This window comes from Arachis stenosperma, chromosome 3 (genome assembly GCF_014773155.1).
Source record: "Arachis stenosperma cultivar V10309 chromosome 3, arast.V10309.gnm1.PFL2, whole genome shotgun sequence".
NCBI classification, from domain to species: domain Eukaryota; kingdom Viridiplantae; phylum Streptophyta; class Magnoliopsida; order Fabales; family Fabaceae; genus Arachis; species Arachis stenosperma.
The window spans coordinates 155,702,665-155,721,036 of NC_080379.1; the positions used below are offsets into that span (position 1 = coordinate 155,702,665).

Here is an 18,372-nt window from a genome sequence, read left to right on the forward strand (position 1 = left end):
GACATCAATTTAAATTGGAGCATTTTTAGCTGGTATATAGAATTTAGTAATCCTTTTCGTATTAGAAAATACATTAGGCAACTCATTTGTTTTTTTTTTTTCAAATGTATAATCTTTTGAACTTCTAGTTCACATTGCCTTGATCGAGGATCTAAATGATGCATTCCAATTAAGTTCATTTTCAAGAGACTCATTCTCTCTCCCTAATGTTGGAAATTTTGATTCATTAAAATGACAATATACAAATCAAGCTTTAAATACATCTCCTAATTGTATCTCAAGATACATTCCTATAGAGGGAGAATCATATCCCACATAAATTTTTGATTTTCTTTGGGGTCCCATTTTAGTGCGAGAAGGTTGAGCAATTGGAACATATATCGCACACCCAAATATCCTCAAATAAGAAATATTTGACTGCTAGACAAAAGCTAATTGAAGAGGAGAGAATTGATGGTAACTTGTTGGGCTCAGTTGAATAAGTGTTACAACATGTAAAATTGCATGCCCTAAAAAGAGGTTGAAAGATTTATTCTCATAAGTAAGGGTCTAGCAATCAATTGAAGACGTTTAATAAGTGATTCTGCTAACCCATTTTGCGTGTGGACATAAGCTACTAGATGTTCAACGCTTATTCCATTAGCCATATAATAAACATCAAAGGCTTGGGAAGTGAATTCACTAGCATTATCAAGACAAATTGTTTTGATTGGATTTTCTGAAAGCTGTACTTTTAATCGAATAATTTGAGAAAGTAATCTTGCAAACGCCAGGTTGCGAAAAGATAATAAATACACATGTGACAATCTCGAATATGCGTCTATTAAAACCATAAAATATCTAAAAGATCCACATGGTAGATGAATAGGTCCACATATATCGTGTTGAATCCTTTCAAGAAATTTAGGAGACTCAAATCCAATCTTTACTAGTGATGGCCTTAAAGTTAGTTTTCCCTAAAAACATGCAGCACGGCAAAATTCACTAGATTTAAGAATTTTTTTATTCTTTAGTGAATGTCCATCGAAATTTTCAATAATTCTCTGCATCATTATTGTTCTAGGATGTCCCAATCAATTATACCAAATTATGAATTTATTTTGGCTGGTAAACTTCTGGTTTACAATGGCATGTGATTCAATTGTACTAATTTTAGTATAATATAACCCAAATAAAAATGAGGATAACTTTCCTAATATAACATTTTTATTTGAATCAGAGTTGTGATACATAAATATTCATGATTTTCGTCATTCATTGTTTCAATATGATATCCATTTCGACGAATATCTTTAAAACTTAATAAGTTCCTTAGAGACTTAGTAGATAATAGTGTATTATTTATTATGAATTTTGTTCCTCTGAAAAAAAAATTATAGCTCTTTCAGAGCCTTCTATCATATTGCCTGAGCCAATAATGATATTAACACATTCTTCTTTTAGTACAAGATGAATAAAATATATATTACTTTTGAGAATGGTATGCGAACTTGCACTATCCGCAAGGCAAACATCTTCATTATATATCATTATCATTTTCTTCAAAGCATAGTTGTCAGAACTAAACCAGTAATCGAACCAGTCAGGTTAGTAGGTTACTGGGTCACTGGATTACTAGTTTAATCGGTGGGTTACTGGTTGAGTCGGTTGACTCGATTCTATGTAAATAAAAAATAAAAAATAATAAAAAATTAAAATTAAAATTTTAAAAATTTAAAATTTAATATACATATTTTCACTAACATTTTAAGAATATCTACCTATTCTAAAATAATATGGAACATGAACAATAAGGATTTTGTTAGTTTTACTCTATTATAAATATTTTTATTTTATTTTTATATTAAAATAACTATTATTTTCAAATTTGAATAATTTATTAATTATTTTATATCTATTATATTATTATATACTACAAGTCTATATTTATTAAAAAATATTATTAATAGATATTATATAATTATGAAAAAAAATAAGTGAGTTTATAATTATTGTTAAATAAAAATATAATTAATTTAAGAATGAATGAGTTTATAACTAAAACTAAAACCTATTAAATAGAAGTAAACTATTTGATGAAAGATATCTATATGTATTATAGTTTGCATATATATTAACAAAAAGCATGACGATTTGGTGGCTGTGAAGGATATTTCTCTTATTGAGGACAGAGGTGAAGGCAAGAAATTAGTTCAAAATATTTTTTAAGTTCTTTTTCTCGATACTACTGTCGCAGGAGCACATTTGAGACATAGAAGTATCACTATCTTTTAATGATTATATCATTCTTCAAATTTCTTCCACAGATCTGTAGGATCTTTTAGTATGAGATATTTATTTTTCAATCCTTTGTCAAGACGACAACGAAGGAAGGTCATAACTTTGGCTTTATGCTTTTGGGATGCATTATTTTCAACCTTAATGATATTTTCAAGATTCATTGAATCAAAATAAATTTCACCATCTAATATCCATGATAAGTAGTTGTTTTCAGATATATCAAAAATATTAAATTTAAAATGAGAGAGTTTTAACACAATAAAAATTTATTACCTGAATCGTCCTGAAATTTGATCAAAATCTCTACTGATAAAGTGTTGTAAAATAAATAAATAAATAAAATAAAATAAAAAAGTATAGATAAAAGATTCTAGTATTAATATTTATCAATATTATTATCTCAATATAATAAAAATGATTCATATATATTTATATATATTGCAGCGTGCATAGAGGGACAAAGAAAGAGCAGTATTTTATATTGTTAGTGTGTGTAGTTTTAGACTTCTGTTTCATTTATTTATTCACACAGAAAAGAGTTAAATCTCAGAGTGGTCCCTAAACTTGCATTGGTCCCAATATTATCTCCGAATTTAACAACGGTGATTCACGGTCGTCCTTGAAGTATTTTCTGGGGAATATTCCCAAACGGCGTGATGACATGTATGGAGAGGCGCCACGTTGGATATCTGACGTGAGTGTTATAATTTTTTAACTCAATTTAGTCCCTGAATTATTTTATAACCCTAGTCCCTAATTTATTATTAGAAACCACTATGTTCCTTCTTCTCTGTTCTCCTTCGTCTTCTCTACCATTGTTGAGCTGCCATTGTTGAGCGTGATTTGAGTGGGTCATGATGGATGGAGGCAGCAAATTGAGGTTATGATGAACGCGAATGTTGGAGGTTATGATGCTCATGATGAATATCATGATGAGTAAGATGGGGCAGATTCTTGGCATTCCAAAGAAATGAAGACAACCCCTAACTTAGAGGATGACGACGCATTTCCTGTTTTCAGAGAAGAAACAAGGTTCGGGGAACTCCGATTAGAGGTAGGGATGAAATTCAAAATGAAGATGGATTTTAAGGAGGCTGTGAGGGAATATTGCATCCAGGAAGGTAGAAGAGTTAGATTCAAGAAAAATGATAATGTACAATGCAAGGCTTTATGTAAGGGTGAGAAATGTCCATGGGTTATCTATGTCTCTAAGGATAGTGAGGGCATTTTCTGTCAAGTTAAAACCTTTAATGATGATCATACCTGCCCAAGGGAGACAAAAAATAAATTAGCTAACAGAGGGTGGTTAGCAAGCAAGTTGGTGAAGAAGCTTAGGAAATTTCCAAATCTGAAGCACTCTGAAACTTTAACATACTTCAAAAGCAAATGCGACTTGGACTTGAACAAGTCTTCCCTAACAAGAGCACTTAGAGATGCAAGGCACATTGTGTATGGTGATGCTGTTGCGCAATATGGGATGGTGAGAAACTATGGTGAGATTCTCCTGAAGTGCAATCCTGGTGCTACTGTGCGCATGACAACAATTCTTCATCCCAACCCCACAGAAGACTCCACTTTTGACAAGATGTATATTTGTCTGGATGGGTGCAAGAATGGGTTTAGGGCGGGATGCATACCTCTAATAAGGCTTGATGGAGCATTCCTAAAAACCAGATTTGGTGGACAAATCTTGACAGCAATTTACGTCATTGCAAATGCCATTGTACCAGTGGAGAACACGGATAATTAGAGGTGGTTCCTTAAGCTGTTGCATGAGGATCTAGGGAGCTACACTCAAAATGGCTGGTGTTTCATTTTGGACATGCAAAAGGTAACAATGTCTTTGCTATTTACTGGTTATTGTATTTTAGTAAAGGTTGAACTCCTTAGGTTGATGTATTTTTTGTAGCCATGTTTTGCTTTCATGATTCTGTTTCTATATCTACTGGTTTGTTTCACACATTGTTATTGCCTATATTGATAGAATGGGATAGGAGTAGAACTTAATAAATCGTGAGGATGAATTTGCTATCACTTATACATGTGTAGGGACTAATTTGATGTCACTTATGTATGTGTAGGGACTATTTTGATGTCACTTATGTAAGGTGGGGGATTATTTTGGGTCCCGATATTGTAAGTTATTGATTTCAGTGGTTTCGTGCAGGGGCTAATCACAGCTGTGCAGGAGGTCTTCCCTGATGGCTGATGTCCACCACAAATTTTGTGTATGGCACTTACGGAGAAACTTCAATAAGCAGTGGAAAGACAATGAACTTAGAGGATTAGTGTGGGAGTGTGCAAGATCTACTACTCAAGAGGATTCGTTGAGGGGATGATGAAAATTCAGAGAGTTAAGAAGGAAACATGGGAGTACCTTTCCAAATGACAAAGAGATGCATGGAGTCGGGCCTTCTTTCCCAACCAACCAAAATGTGACAATATATGTAACAATGCTTACGAAGTATTCAATACCAGAATCAAGGAAGTAAGTGCCAAACCAATTATCACACCACCAGGTACTTCAACTATTACTCCACCCATCATGACCCACTCAAATCACGCTCAACAATGGCAGCTAAACAATGGCAGAGAAGACGAAGGAGAGCAGAGAAGAAGAAAAAGTGGTTTCTGATAATAAATTGGGGATTAGAGTTATAAAATAATTCAAAGACTAAATTGAATTAAAAAATGATAACAGCCACATCAGATATCCAACGTGGCGCCTCTCCATACATGTCATTACGTCGTTTAGGAATATTTCCTAGAAAATGCTTCAGAGACGACCGTGAGTCACCGTTTTTAAATTCGGGGACAATATTGGGGCCAATGCAAGTTTAAGGACGACTTTGAGGCTCGAGTGCAAGTTCAGGGACCACTCTGAGATTTAACTCCACAAAAAATCATCTCTTTTAACCATCATTAAATCCATTCTTTTTTGATAACTTGAACCTCCAGCATTTGCACGAATTAAAAAAAAAGAACAATATTATAAATATAAGAAAGACAATATCCATTTTCAAATTTTTATTATATTTATATTAAATATTTGATTATTATAAATAAATTCTAGGCGTGTTCGAAATCTACATTTTTATTAATAATAATAAGAGTGATAAGTAATGATATAACATAATTTGTAAACTAGAAAAGTATTCAAATACATTTAATATCTTTAAAAAAGTTTAAAAATTTTGTTCACATTTAATTAAGAAGATTACGAAAAAAATGTTAAGAGAATATGTTATTGATTCAATAAATAAACTTTGATCTTAAATCTAAAAGTGGTACTCATTCTAATTCGATATTTACTCTTTTACTACTTTTTACTCTAAACAAAAAGAGTTGTCAGCTTGTCATAGTTGAACATGTTCTTTATCATATACATACAAGAATGGTTATAAAAGTGGGAGAAATCAAAATTTAATAATTTATAAAAAATAAAAAATAAAAAAACTGAATTTAAAAGAAGTTATAAAACACTAATTTTCAATATTCTGACGTCAAAAATTTAGCCAAAACATACACAAATAGATGATGTTGCATCTTATATATCGTGTTCAAATAATTAATTTAAATATCTCAAAAACTATAGTAACGCACATTTGCATTCGAGCCATCTGTCACGGTAAATTTTTAGAAGGTTAGATTTAACAGTGTTTGTATAATTTTTTGGAGTGTTTGAGAATACTCTAAATGGTTCTGGAACGTTCTAGAATGTCCTAGAAGTTCTTGGAATACCCTAGAAGGTTCTAGAAGACTCTAGAAGATCATAGAATATTCTAGAAGAGTGTGGATTGATATAAAAGTATGAAGAGTTGTATGGAACAATCTAGAAGTATTTAGAAAGTAGTGGTAGGATAGATATTTATAAAGAAGGTTCTAGATGATTAATCTAGACCATTGATTAGATTTAATCCTAACCATCCATTGAGGAGGTGGATGGCTATAAATAGGAGGTAGGAGTTAGTGTGAGGGTGTGTGAATCATTTGTAACAAACACTTGAGCAATAAAGTGTTCTTTCCACCAAGCTTCCTTTCTATTGTGTTCTCTTGTGTTCTTAGCTTTCTTGCTAAGTATTGAGGGTTAGGCTGACTTGGTCTTAGCTCAAGAGGTTGAGTAAGTCCGAGTGCCGGCACGGTAGCGTTGGAGTGTGTCCAAGGCCGTGACAACTTGGTATCCGAGCAAGGTTCGAGAAGGAGCACAAGTGGTTTGTGAGAATGGCTTCTAATATCACCATGGATCATGTTGAGTCTCAAAGGGGAAGGGATGCTATTCCTTCTCAATGGAGAGGCAAGAAGATTCGTTCTTCAAGTGAGCCTAGATGTAAGGACTCTAACTTCTTAGAAGAAAGTTTTTATGTTGGAGAATGTTCTATCCTCTATGGATGAGCACTTCCAAATGATAGAACATGACAAGGAGACCCTCGAGGCTCACGTGTTGGGAGAACTAGATGCTTTCAAAGAAAGCATGCTCTAAATCGAAGAGAAGCTTGAGAATTCCTTGAAGCTATTTGAGGAAGTTTGAAATTCGGTTTGAGGAGGCAAAATCTCGACCAACCATTATAAGGAAGATGACAAAGATTGATCTCCCAAAGGCAAAGGAGTTCAAAGGCGTGAGGGACGCTCGAGAGGTCGAAAACTTCCTATGGCAAATGGAGAGGTACTTTGAAGGTCAAGGGGTGGTCGAAGAAGCAATAAAAGTACGCACTGCAACTCTCTACCTTTCTGATAATGCTACTTTATGGTGGAGAAGAAAGTGCGTAGATATGAAAAATGGTACTTGCAACATAGCCACATGGGAAGGTTTCAAAAGAGAATTGAAAAGACAATTCTTCCCTGAGAATGTGGTTTATGAAGCAAGGAAGAAGTTGAGGGAGTTGAAGCACAATAGTACGATTAGCGACTATGTAAAGGAGTTCACTACTCTCACACTTCAAATCCCCAACTTAGCATCAGAGGATGCATTGTTCTTCTTCATTGATGGACTCCAACCTTGGGCAAAGCAAGAACTACAAAGAAGGAATGTTGAGGATGTCGATGAGGCCATCGTGGTGGCCGAATCACTCACTGAGTATTATAGGGGAGACTCTAAGCCCAAGTCTTCTTCCAAGCCTAGTTCTACTAAAAGTGGGGGAGACAAGGGGAAGAGTTCTTCAACCAAGAAGGAAGGAAAATACTCTTCAAAGAAAGAGTACGAGAAAAAAAAGAAGGCTTTCGTACCTAAAGGAGGATGCTTCGTGTGCAAGGGACCACACCAAATGAAAGACTGTCCCAAGTTAGGGACTCTGGCATCTATCGCCGAGGAACGAGAGGCCCAAACTCAAGTAACTGAGTGTGTTGGATCCATCCAACACATAAATGCTGTGAAGGGTAAAGAGGCAAGCACTGCAGAAAAGAAATGCTTGATGTATGTCAAAGCCTTTATCAATGAAAAACCTGTCATGGCTATGATCGACACTGGTGCTACACACAACTTCATCACGCTTGATGAAGCAAAGAGGCTTGGGTTGAAGATCACCGAAAAGAATGGTTGGTTCAAACCCGTGAACACCAAGGGTGAACCCCTTAAGGGAGTAGCAAAAGGGGTTGAGATGACTCTTGGTTCTTGGAAGGGCCTTGTAGATTTCTCAGTAGCACCCATGGATGATTTTAAAATAGTCATCGGGTTCGATTTGCAAAGGAAGGCAAATATAATACCTATGCCATACTACGACGTAGTATGCGTCATGGAGAAAGGGTCTCCATGCATGGTCCCTACAGTCTCTAAAGTTGGAGGACCACCGATACTCTCTGCTATGCAACTCAAGAAAGGGTTCAAGAAGGGAGAGATTACATATTTGACTCTATTACAAGAGGAGTCAACATCTGAAAGAGAAGACGTTCCTCCCAAAATCAAAGAAGTCCTTGAAGAAAATAAGGATGTGATGCCTCCCGAGTTGCCAAAACAACTACCACCTAGGAGGAAGGTGGACCACAAGATTGAATTGGAGTCAGGAGCAAAGCCGCCCGCCTCAACACCTTATAGGATGGCACCGCCAGAACTTGAAGAGTTGAAGAAGCAACTCAAGGATTTGCTAGATGCTGGATTCATCCGTCCATCGAAGGCACCTTATGGCGCACCCGTCTTGTTTCAAAAGAAGCATGATGGTTCATTGAGACTATGCATCGACTATCGAGCACTGAACAAGGTAACCATAAGAACAAATACCTCATTCCTTTGATAGCCGATTTGTTTGATCAACTTGGTAGAGCCAAGTGGTTCTCAAAGCTAGATTTGAGGTCAGGATATCACCAAGTGAGAATTGCTGATGGTGATGAGCCTAAGACCACGTGTGTCACGAGGTATGGATCGTATGAGTGGTAGGTAATGCCTTCTAGCTTGACCAATGCTCCTGCGACCTTCTGTACCTTGATGAACGAGATCTTTCGACCTTACCTTGATCGGTTTGTAGTGGTCTACTTGGATGACATTGTTGTCTATAGCAATACTTTGGAGGAACATGTAGAACACTTACGAACCGCGTTCAAGATCTTGCGAGAGAATAACCTATATGTGAAGAAGGAAAAGTGTTCCTTTGCAAGGGACGAAGTCCACTTCTTGGGACACATCATTAAAGGTGGAACTCTCTGCATGGATCAAGGAAAGGTGAAGGCTATCAAAAAGTGGAAGCCGCCAAACAAGGTATCTGAATTGAGGTCATTCCTTGGGTTAGCCAATTACTATCGGAGGTTTATCAAGGGATACTCCGCCAAGGCTGCACCATTAACTAATCTTCTCAAGAAGAATCACACTTGGGAATGGTCAAAAGAGTGTCAAAAGGCCTTTGATGAGTTGAAGGCTGCTATCACAGAAGGTCAAGTACTAACACTACCCGACTACTCAAAGGTATTTGAAGTCCACACTGATGCTTCTGACTATGCCATTGGAGGGGTTCTAATGCAAGAAGGACATCCGATTGCCTTTGAAAATCGCAAGTTGAATGATACAGAGATGCAATACACCGTCCAAGAGAAGGAGATGACCGCGGTAGTGCATTGTTTGAGAACTTGGCGTCACTACTTGCTTGGTTCACACTTTATCGTCAAGACAGACAATGTGGCTACAAGCTGCTTCCAAACTCAAAAGAAGTTGAGCCCCAAACAAGCTAGGTGGCAGGACTTCTTGGCTGAGTTTGATTTTGAGTTTGAATACAAGTCAGGCAAGACTAATGTGGTAGCAGATGCGCTGAGTCGCAAGGCTGAATTGGCGGCCATTTCTATGGTTGAAGGAGATATTGTGCACACCATCAAGGAAGGGTTGCATCACGATCCATTAGACAAGAAGTTGGTGGAGTTGGCTAGAGAAGGTAAGACCAAAAGATTTTGGCTAGAAAATGACCTTCTCTACACTAAAGGGGGAAGACTATACGTCCCTAAATAGAAAAATCTAATAAGAAAATTAGTGAGAGAATGCCACGACACCAAGTGGGCTGGTCACCAAGGTCAACGAAGGACCTTGGCACTCATTGAATCTTCTTATTATTGGCCTCAAATGAGAGATGAAGTAGAGAGCTATGTGAAGACTTGTCTTGTGTGCCAACAAGATAAGATTGAAAACAAGACACCAAGCGGGTTGTTGGAACCTCTGCCTCCATCAGAGCGACCGTGGGAAAGTGTCTCTTTAGATTTCCTTTCTGCCTTACCGAAGTCTGAGGGGTTTGGATCTATTCTCGTGGTAGTGGATCGATTTTCGAAGTATGCTACCTTTATACCCGCCCCTACTGACTGCACTGCAGAGGAGGCAGCACGACTATTCTTCAAGAATGTGGTGAAATATTGGGGATTGCCTAAGAGCATCATTAGTGATCGAGATCCACGCTTCACAGGACGACTATGGACAGAGCTGTTCAAACTCCTTGGGTCGGAGCTTCATTTTTCAACAAGCTTCCATCCTCAAACCGATAGGCAGACTGAGAGAGTGAATGCCTTACTCGAGTGTTACTTGAGGCATTTTGTAAGCGCTAATCAGAAAGATTGGACAAAACTCCTCGACATTGCTCAGTTCTCATATAATTTGCAAAGGAGTGAGTCTACAGGGAAGAGTCCGTTCAAGATTGTGACTGGACAACAACCGCTTACACCTCACTCTCTTCCTTCCCCTTACTCAGGGAAGAGCTCTGGAGCTTATCATATGATTAAATCTTGGGAAGAACAAGCAGATGTCACTCGTTCTTACCTCGACAAAGCTGCAAAGAGGATGAAGAAATGGGCAGATAAGAAAAGGAGGCATGCAAGCTATCAAGTAGGGGACAAGGTAATGATCAAACTTCTTCCACAACAATTCAAAGCCTTTCGCAAGGTTCATAAAGGCTTAATCCGTAAATACGAAGGGCCATTTGAGATCATTGGACGTGTTGGGGAAGTTGCTTACAAAGTACAACTCCCTCCCTCTATGAAGATCCACCCGGTCTTCCATGTGAGTATGCTTAAACCATATCACGAAGACCAAGATGAACCGAGTAGAGGTGATTCGAGTCGTGCTCCGCCTGTGGTGATTAGATCCTTTGATAAAGAAATCGAAGAGATCTTAACTAATCGCATCGTGCGACGAAGAGGAGTACCACCAAGTATCCAATACTTGATCAAGTGGAAAGGACTTCCGATAACTGAAGCTAGTTGGGAAGCTCGTGAAGATCTGTGACAATTCCAAGAACACCTAGAGCGCTATCATGAACAGAACGCGACGAGGACGTCTGCGCATTAGGTTGGGGAGAATGTCACGGTAAATTTTTAGAAGGTTAGATTTAACAGTGTTTGTATAGTTTTCTGGAGTGTTTGAGAATACTCTAGATGGTTCTGGAACGTTCTAGAATGTCCTAGAAGTTCCTGGAATACCCTAGAAGGTTCTAGAAGACTCTAGAAGATCATAGAATATTCTAGAAGAATGTGGATTGATATAAAAATATGAAGAGTTGTATGGAACAATCTAAAAGTATTTAGAAAGTAGTGGTAGGATAGATATTTATAAAGAAGGTTCTAGATGATTAATCTAGACCATTGATTAGATTTAATCCTAATCATCCATTGAGGAAGTGGATGACTATAAATAGGAGGTAGGAGTTAGTGTGAAGGTGTGTGAATCATTTGTAACAAAAACTTGAGCAATAAAGTGTTCTTTTCACCAAGCTTCCTTTCTCTTGTGTTCTCTTATTTTCTTAGCTTTCTTGCTAAGTATTGAGGGTTAGACTGACTTGGTCTTAACTCAAAAGGTTGAGTATGTCCGAGTGCCGACACGGTAGCGTTGGAGTGTGTCCAAAGCCGTGACACATCGCTTATTTTACGGGCATTCGGGCAACATCAAAGTTTTACAAAAGAGAACTTAGATTACCCATAAATAGTGTGTATTCTGTACAGATATTCATTAAGCAAACTTCCAACTTCCAACTTCCCTTCCAATTAGAAATTTTGGATTAATCTCACCTAATATAACTTCGCCTAAAAAAAACTTCATTATTCGAAGAAGAAAATTTTGCTCACTTGATGATAAGTGCATAGATTTTCATCACCTCTTGTTTTTACTTTCTTCCTTTCTCTTGCATTAATTCTCTAAGCTTCTGACTCTTAAGCCTTTGACTGATGGATACAGAAGAAAAATCCCTTTTATTTGAATGTTTTGATGTTCTACCGGTAAATGATCTTTCAAATATGTCGCTGATGCAGCTTGTTTTAGCGCTGGGATTTCGGAGCATCGGCAGGTGCTGAATCCATGACTATTACAGGAATACCTAAACTTTTCTTTACGCTGGGAACGCTAATAACTGTAAAGTTCCAAGAGAGAACAAAGGGATTAGAAAATAACAAATAATAAAATAAATAAATAATAAGAGCATATACTAGAAGTTCGTCTTGGAGGGTTTTAGACTATCATGGGAAGATAACCAATTAACCACCATACCAAGATGCTGATGAAATTGGTTCACTTCCTGATACACCAGTATCATTCTACAGTGTCTAAATGCAATATGAATCACACAGTGGAATCAATACCCTAAGCAATATGTATTTCATGAGGAAAATCCAACTTCTGCCAATGAGGTGGTGAATAAAGGAAAAGAGAGAATTAATATTATAAAGGAAATTTTGAAATGACTTACCAAGTCCATAAATAATTAAAAACAAATTTGATGTAAGCCAGAAACATAATATAGCCTGCACAAGTAGAAACACGATCTGATATTAAAGAAAAACTACAAACAAATCATACATAGAATTCATAAGTAAAATGATAATCAATAATCTATTACCTATCCATGTCTATATTATATATAAACATGCATGGGATAAGCCGTTGCTAAACTTTTTGCTTCACTAAAGATACCCTAAAACATTCTCTTAAAAAAAGGCCCTTAAACTCAACAATAATTACAATATTTCTGTTCATAATTATGAAAAATCTCTTGTTGGTATAGAAAATAGAATAGTAGCTTTTTTCCCCTTTAAAGTATTTTAATGACTAGAATACAATCTTACTTTGCTTTTTTTTTTTACTTTTGAGTCAAGAGAACATTTTTTCATGTTTCCTAGTAAGTTTCAAACATTCAATAATTATATTAATTTTCAAATTATTAGGACATTTTCAATAAAAAGGTACTCGTTAAGAAGTACAAAGGATGAGACGCTAAAAAGATTATTTATAGTTCTGTCAAAGTAAGTGTGAAGTGCCATTTGAAAAAAAGTCTGATAATAACAATAACAATAACAATCATAATAATAAAAATAGAGACCACTAGTACCATTTGCCAAAAAAAACTTTCGATTGATCTTCTGTCACACTAACAAAGTTGATAGTCTCTAGGGCTCTTTCCAAGTTCATATAATAAATTATCTCAAAAACACAGATGTGTGGCGGCATAGGGACGTAATTCCTTCAAAAAAGAGCCAAGCCAAAAAAGTTTACCTTTGGAAGTTCCATGGCACAAGGGACTACAAGAACCGAAACAGCCCTAGAGAGATTTTTCATGGTAGTACTGCTCTCCACAACCGTACCATAAGAGGCTTCTTGAACATTATGCTGAGGAACAGGATAAAAGTATAAAACCAATACAATATGAACCGGAATCAAACAAATAACAACACTCTTGGTAACTCCAAAACTACGTTTCTCATGACTTATTAAGTAACTGGTCTTAAAGTGAATTGATGGCATAGAACTTAAAACAGAAATCTAAAACAAATATTGACAAGAATTCAAGAAGCAACAAAGAAAGACAACAGAAATGAAAGTTGAAAGAGAAGCTCTGGAAACAGGATGCTGACCTCTACTATTACCAAGAATGACAATGCAGTCAAAACAGGAAAAATGTATAAGGAATCTGGAGTTGTGAGATCAGTAAACCAGTAGGCTCCACCATGCTTGAATGATGGCATTTTTTCTGCCATGTTTGATATCTGTCATTAAACAAGATAATGTGAATCAATAGAAAAATATTAAGGATCCTGAATCCCCAGACTCTTATAATTAGGGAGAATATCAAATTTAAATTCAACTTACTGCACAGAAGAAGCTGATCAAGATAGAAGCTTGAACAAATAACCCCTGCAATGATGGAAATCGACTCGCACCAAATCTGCATTATTAGAATCAAAGAAAAAAGGATATAATGGGAAACAGAAGATCTAATAAGTTTAATTTACTAGTTGGGCTCTTGATATATACCACAGTCCAGCAGTTGTGCTTGCTAGTTTATATGTTCAAAGAAGTTCTTAAATATTAATAATAACTAGTCCAACTTACATTCTGGAGAGAGGGATGGAAAAATAGAAAACAAAGAAAGTTTTAAAACATATACTTATCTGCAAGCAAACCAATGATACACTTACTCCTTAAATAGCTTTGCAATTTGTTTCTGACCTTCCGCAACAGCTGCAGGATCCGATTCCTGAAATCATTATTGCAATCACTCTTTTTATCAAAAAGAGAAATGTTATGGCAATCACAACCAAAATTGTTTCTATGGTCCAATTCCATTTCAAAGGCTGAATGATGGTCGGATTCCAATCCAAAAGAACGACCTTATTGCTCATTTCCATCCTTTGTTCCCATTCTTGCTACACACTATTTAGTCCTTTATGACCTCTTATACAAAACACTTCAAATAGTGGTAGATGGAGAAAAAGAGTCTAGTTATGCAGAGTTGTTTGTTTTGATTGCCAAAGTAGCGCTCAAAAAAAGAAAAAAAAAATGACAGAACCCCAGGACAGATACTTAATAATTGAACTAAATCAGTCTTCAGAAAGTCTATTGATTCAAACAAATATTTGGAGATAAAAAGCAATGGAACTGTGAGGTTTCATTAACTTTAACACACTTGCATATCTAAAAAAATCGACCATTACCTTGTCTTCCATCTGTGCCTTTATTTCATCTACTTTAAGCTTCAATACCTGCATCAGAAATGAAAATGGTAAGCCTAGCAACGCAGTTGATCAGAGCAAGGAGAAAGCTAATTTTGATATAACAAATTAACAACTACAATAGCTGCAGGGATTATTCTGAATGCACCCAAAAACAAACTGTGGGAAGCAAGGGAATTAATTAATCCTCAAACCCATGTGAGGAGGGATCTTATGAGGAGTAAAGAGAAGAAAAGGGAAGCTGAAACCTCCTTCCCTCCAACTGTTTAAATCAAATTTATTCCAAAGAGGACATAGATGGCCATTATTTTAACCAAGAAATAAAGATGAATGAAAGAAGCTATGAGCAGCACAACGTACACGGAATCTGGAATTAGCCTTAAGTTGATTTACTAAGGATGGAATTGTTGCGATTCGAACCAAGAAGGTTGTCATAACTATGGCTGCCCACCTGATAGGAAGAAAGAGGAAAAGAGAACCCATTGGAGAATTGAATTCCGTAACATCTATCTAGTAACAATGAAATGATAAAAGAACAATCTTGCTAAGAAAATCTCAAGAACCCTAAATTACAAATAAACCTTTAATTCTGGCAAAAGCTAAAAAAATTCCACATAATGGCAACTTCAAATACACAATTAACCAATTCTTAACGATGAAAAACTACAAAATTTTCTCAGAACTCGGCAATAATGTTTTACACTCACCAGTTCATGCCAGTGAAGGAATGCACATAGTCGATAGCATACTGCACCATCTTCACCGGTAAAAGAGAATCAGCGGCGGCAATCGCAACTTCGTCGACGACGGAACCAGCCTGAGAAGCTACGGTATCAATGGTCGTTTCGGCGAGCACATCTGCCACGTCGATCCCGAAATTGATCTTATCGGAATCATCATTCAACGTAGACATGTATCGGCACAAACTATATCCAGAAAACGTGTTATTGAAAATCGTTCTTCGTTTAGAAGAAGCACCGAACCCCGTTGTTCCATTGAGGAAGCTCCTGAAGGACCGCGCTTGGATCAAACTAGTTATTGCCGCTGGAACCGGTTTTTCTTGTTGCCGTTGGTTGGGTTCGTCGATGGTGTGGTGGAGAACGTAGCTGAAAGAAGGGTGGAAGTTGCAGTTTGAGAGGTTGGTTCTTCGCAGGAGGTAGCGTCGATAAGCCATTGGTGAGAACTGAAAGGAGGTGAGAATTAGGTTAAAGCATGAAAATGCGTAGAACGAAATTGAGCAATTCAGAACGCAGGAATGTTGATATGTTTGGCGTGAAACGTGATCGGTGGATGGTGGCGTTACGGCGTTGCCTTGAATTTGAGTACGGTGGATCAGTGCAGCTGCGGGGTGGAAGAGCCTAAGGCTGCTGGACTGCTGTTTACTGGTAGTGGTAGGCTGGTAGCTCAGCGTTTGTTTCTCCAGCTCCAAAACGCTGTCGTTTTCATATTTTGAAGGTTTTTTTTTTTAAAAAATTGTTTAAAAGATGTTACGAGTACTATAAAAATTTGTAATATTTTAGTAATTTAGATAAATACATTATAAAAGTATATTTTTTTAATTTCTAAATTATTATTGACTATGTGGAGTATTTCTTTAATGTTCCAAGTTATTAGAATTTTACAAATTTTTATAGTACTCCTAATATCTTTTAAGTCATTTTTTTAATTATTTTGTATAGAATAAAATATTTTTTGTGGTATAATTTAAATAAATTTATTAAAAAATTTTATTAAAAAATATTCATGAGCTATTAAAAATAGACAAAAAAAGTATTGTATGATATTCGAATTGATAGCTCATTAATATTTTAAAGAAGTCTCATAATTAAATATTTTGTTAGTTTTTTTTTAATGCATGAAATAAAATATATATTTTTTAATTTTTAAATTATTAATTTTTTTAATAAATTATTAATTTTTTAATAAAAGAATGGGCAGAATTAATTCATGAGTAATTTGAATCTGACCCATTCGAATTATATTTTGTACGTGTGTGTAATTTGAAATTTTGAATTACCTATATTGATACGAATTAATAGATGTGTACATGTGTTTGTAATTTGAATCAGGACATGAAGATGAAGTTTAAATTAACCTAATTCAAATTATATAAATATGTATTTTTGGTTGATTTATGAAGTATTTTTGTATTTGACTAATTTGTATAATTTTAAACTTCTATTAATTTATTTATGTGATTTATCCTAAAAAAATACTTTTATATTAACGTAAAAGCTTACGCAGACAAATTTTTAATTTACAACTAATGCACCAATAAATTATTACATCTATCTATTCTATTATATAAAAATCGGATGTCTTCATTTAATGATGAAGCTGACGTGGCATGCTTCGGAGAGTGTTTCCCGATTTAATTGTTTTAACTCATTCAATACAATTTATTACACTGACTTAATTATATCAACTAATTGATTTGATTAGATATTTAAATATTTCTTTTCTTAATATAATTTATTATAATTTATATTACTTAATTAATTATACTACATTAATTATAATTCGTTATATTAGTGAATTAATCTTTTCATTTATAAAGTCTAAAATAAAATAAATAAATTGTTATTTATTCTAATTAAATTTGTTTATATACTATATATGAATTAATGTCTATTTTATTATATAAAAATCGAATTTCTACACTTAATGGTGGAGTTGACGTAACATGCTTCGGAGAGTGTTTTTCGATTTATTTCTTTTAACTCATTAAATATAATCTATTATGAGATTAATTATATCAACTAATTGATTTGATTAGATATTTAAATATTACATAATTATTATAATTTATATCAATTTATTTTAATAGTATTTCCTAATTTATTTCTTTTAATATTCTGGTAGTATTTTTTAATCTATTAAATCAAATTAGGTATAAATTATGTATATTAATTAATTGATTTGATTAAATTATTAATAATTAAAATAATAAATCTATAAATAAAATAAGCAAATGAGATATTTTTAACTAATAATTAAATCAAATTAAATTATATGTATTGAGTCAAATTCAAATCATGTGAATTAAATACTAAACTAAAATATGATCATTTCTTGCTTATTCAAATTAAATGCAATAAATACAAATTAATTTTATTAGATAATTATGATTTTCTGGTCTTCTATATATAGACAACCAAACAAAATGATAAGAATCATCATTTTTATCGCTCTTGCTATTTCAACTCTTCTTTTCTTCTTTTTTTTTATGTAAAATTTCTTTTATGGATAAATGAAAAGGTATAGATGAATAATATTTCGTTGATTGTTTGTTTATAACTCAAAAATATCTCAATTTAAGCCTTATCGTTGCTGATGGAATTGGATGACAATGTGCTCGGCATACTTGCGGCTTAAGAAATCAAGTCATGTACTCGAGGTGCACCGATGCAAACTTTTGGAGCATTGCCGTTGAATTCATTGTATAGCTACAGCAAATTATGATATAGTTAAAAAACGTTTATGCATGCATGCTATTCTTCTTTATATATGTATCCCTCTATTTTTACAATTCACATCTTTATATATTAGATTCTTTTTGACATCTTTATAATAAATAATTATTTATTTTTATAATTACTATTTATAAAATTTATTACATAATTTTCTCCTCTTAATATCAATATTTAATGAATATAAGATACAAAATATTATTTATATTATTTAACATACAAAACA

The 18,372-nt window shown here is 34.7% G+C and overlaps 2 protein-coding genes and 1 pseudogene across 2 annotated transcripts; 2 read left to right on the top strand and 1 right to left on the bottom strand.

Annotated features, from left to right (window-relative positions):
* The first annotated feature begins 3,358 nt into the window (after positions 1–3,358).
* On the top strand, positions 3,359–4,030 carry LOC130966974 (uncharacterized). The gene has a single exon (XM_057891796.1). The coding sequence runs from the start codon at positions 3,359–3,361 to the stop codon at positions 4,028–4,030; it is 672 nt and encodes a 223-aa protein (XP_057747779.1).
* Positions 4,031–6,854: 2,824 nt separating this feature from the next.
* Positions 6,855–9,703, top strand: LOC130966975 (uncharacterized; annotated as a pseudogene).
* Positions 9,704–11,625: 1,922 nt separating this feature from the next.
* LOC130965205 (mitochondrial inner membrane protein OXA1-like) lies at positions 11,626–16,077 on the bottom strand. Its single transcript, XM_057889933.1, has 9 exons — positions 15,384–16,077; positions 15,037–15,127; positions 14,659–14,706; positions 14,143–14,201; positions 13,814–13,889; positions 13,579–13,710; positions 13,220–13,333; positions 12,417–12,471; positions 11,626–12,080 (listed from the first exon to the last, which is right to left on the bottom strand). Exons 1-9 carry the CDS (start codon positions 15,848–15,850, stop codon positions 11,989–11,991), a joined length of 1,134 nt encoding a protein of 377 aa, XP_057745916.1. The 5' UTR covers positions 15,851–16,077; the 3' UTR covers positions 11,626–11,988.
* Positions 16,078–18,372: the final 2,295 nt, after the last annotated feature.

What these genes read in the sequence shown, in the direction of transcription:
- LOC130966974 (XM_057891796.1), top strand. Translation starts at nt 3,359, where the DNA reads ATGGATTTTAAGGAGGCTGTGAGGGAATATTGCATCCAGGAAGGTAGA.
- LOC130965205 (XM_057889933.1), bottom strand. Translation starts at nt 15,850, where the DNA reads ATGGCTTATCGACGCTACCTCCTGCGAAGAACCAACCTCTCAAACTGC. An exon ending in AGGCACAGATGGAAGACAAG is followed by an intron (nt 14,202 to 14,658) that starts GTAATGGTCGAT and finishes TAATGATTTCAG; the next exon opens with GAATCGGATCCTGCAGCTGT. An exon ending in ATTGCAAAGCTATTTAAGGA is followed by an intron (nt 13,890 to 14,142) that starts GTAAGTGTATCA and finishes CTAATAATGCAG; the next exon opens with ATTTGGTGCGAGTCGATTTC.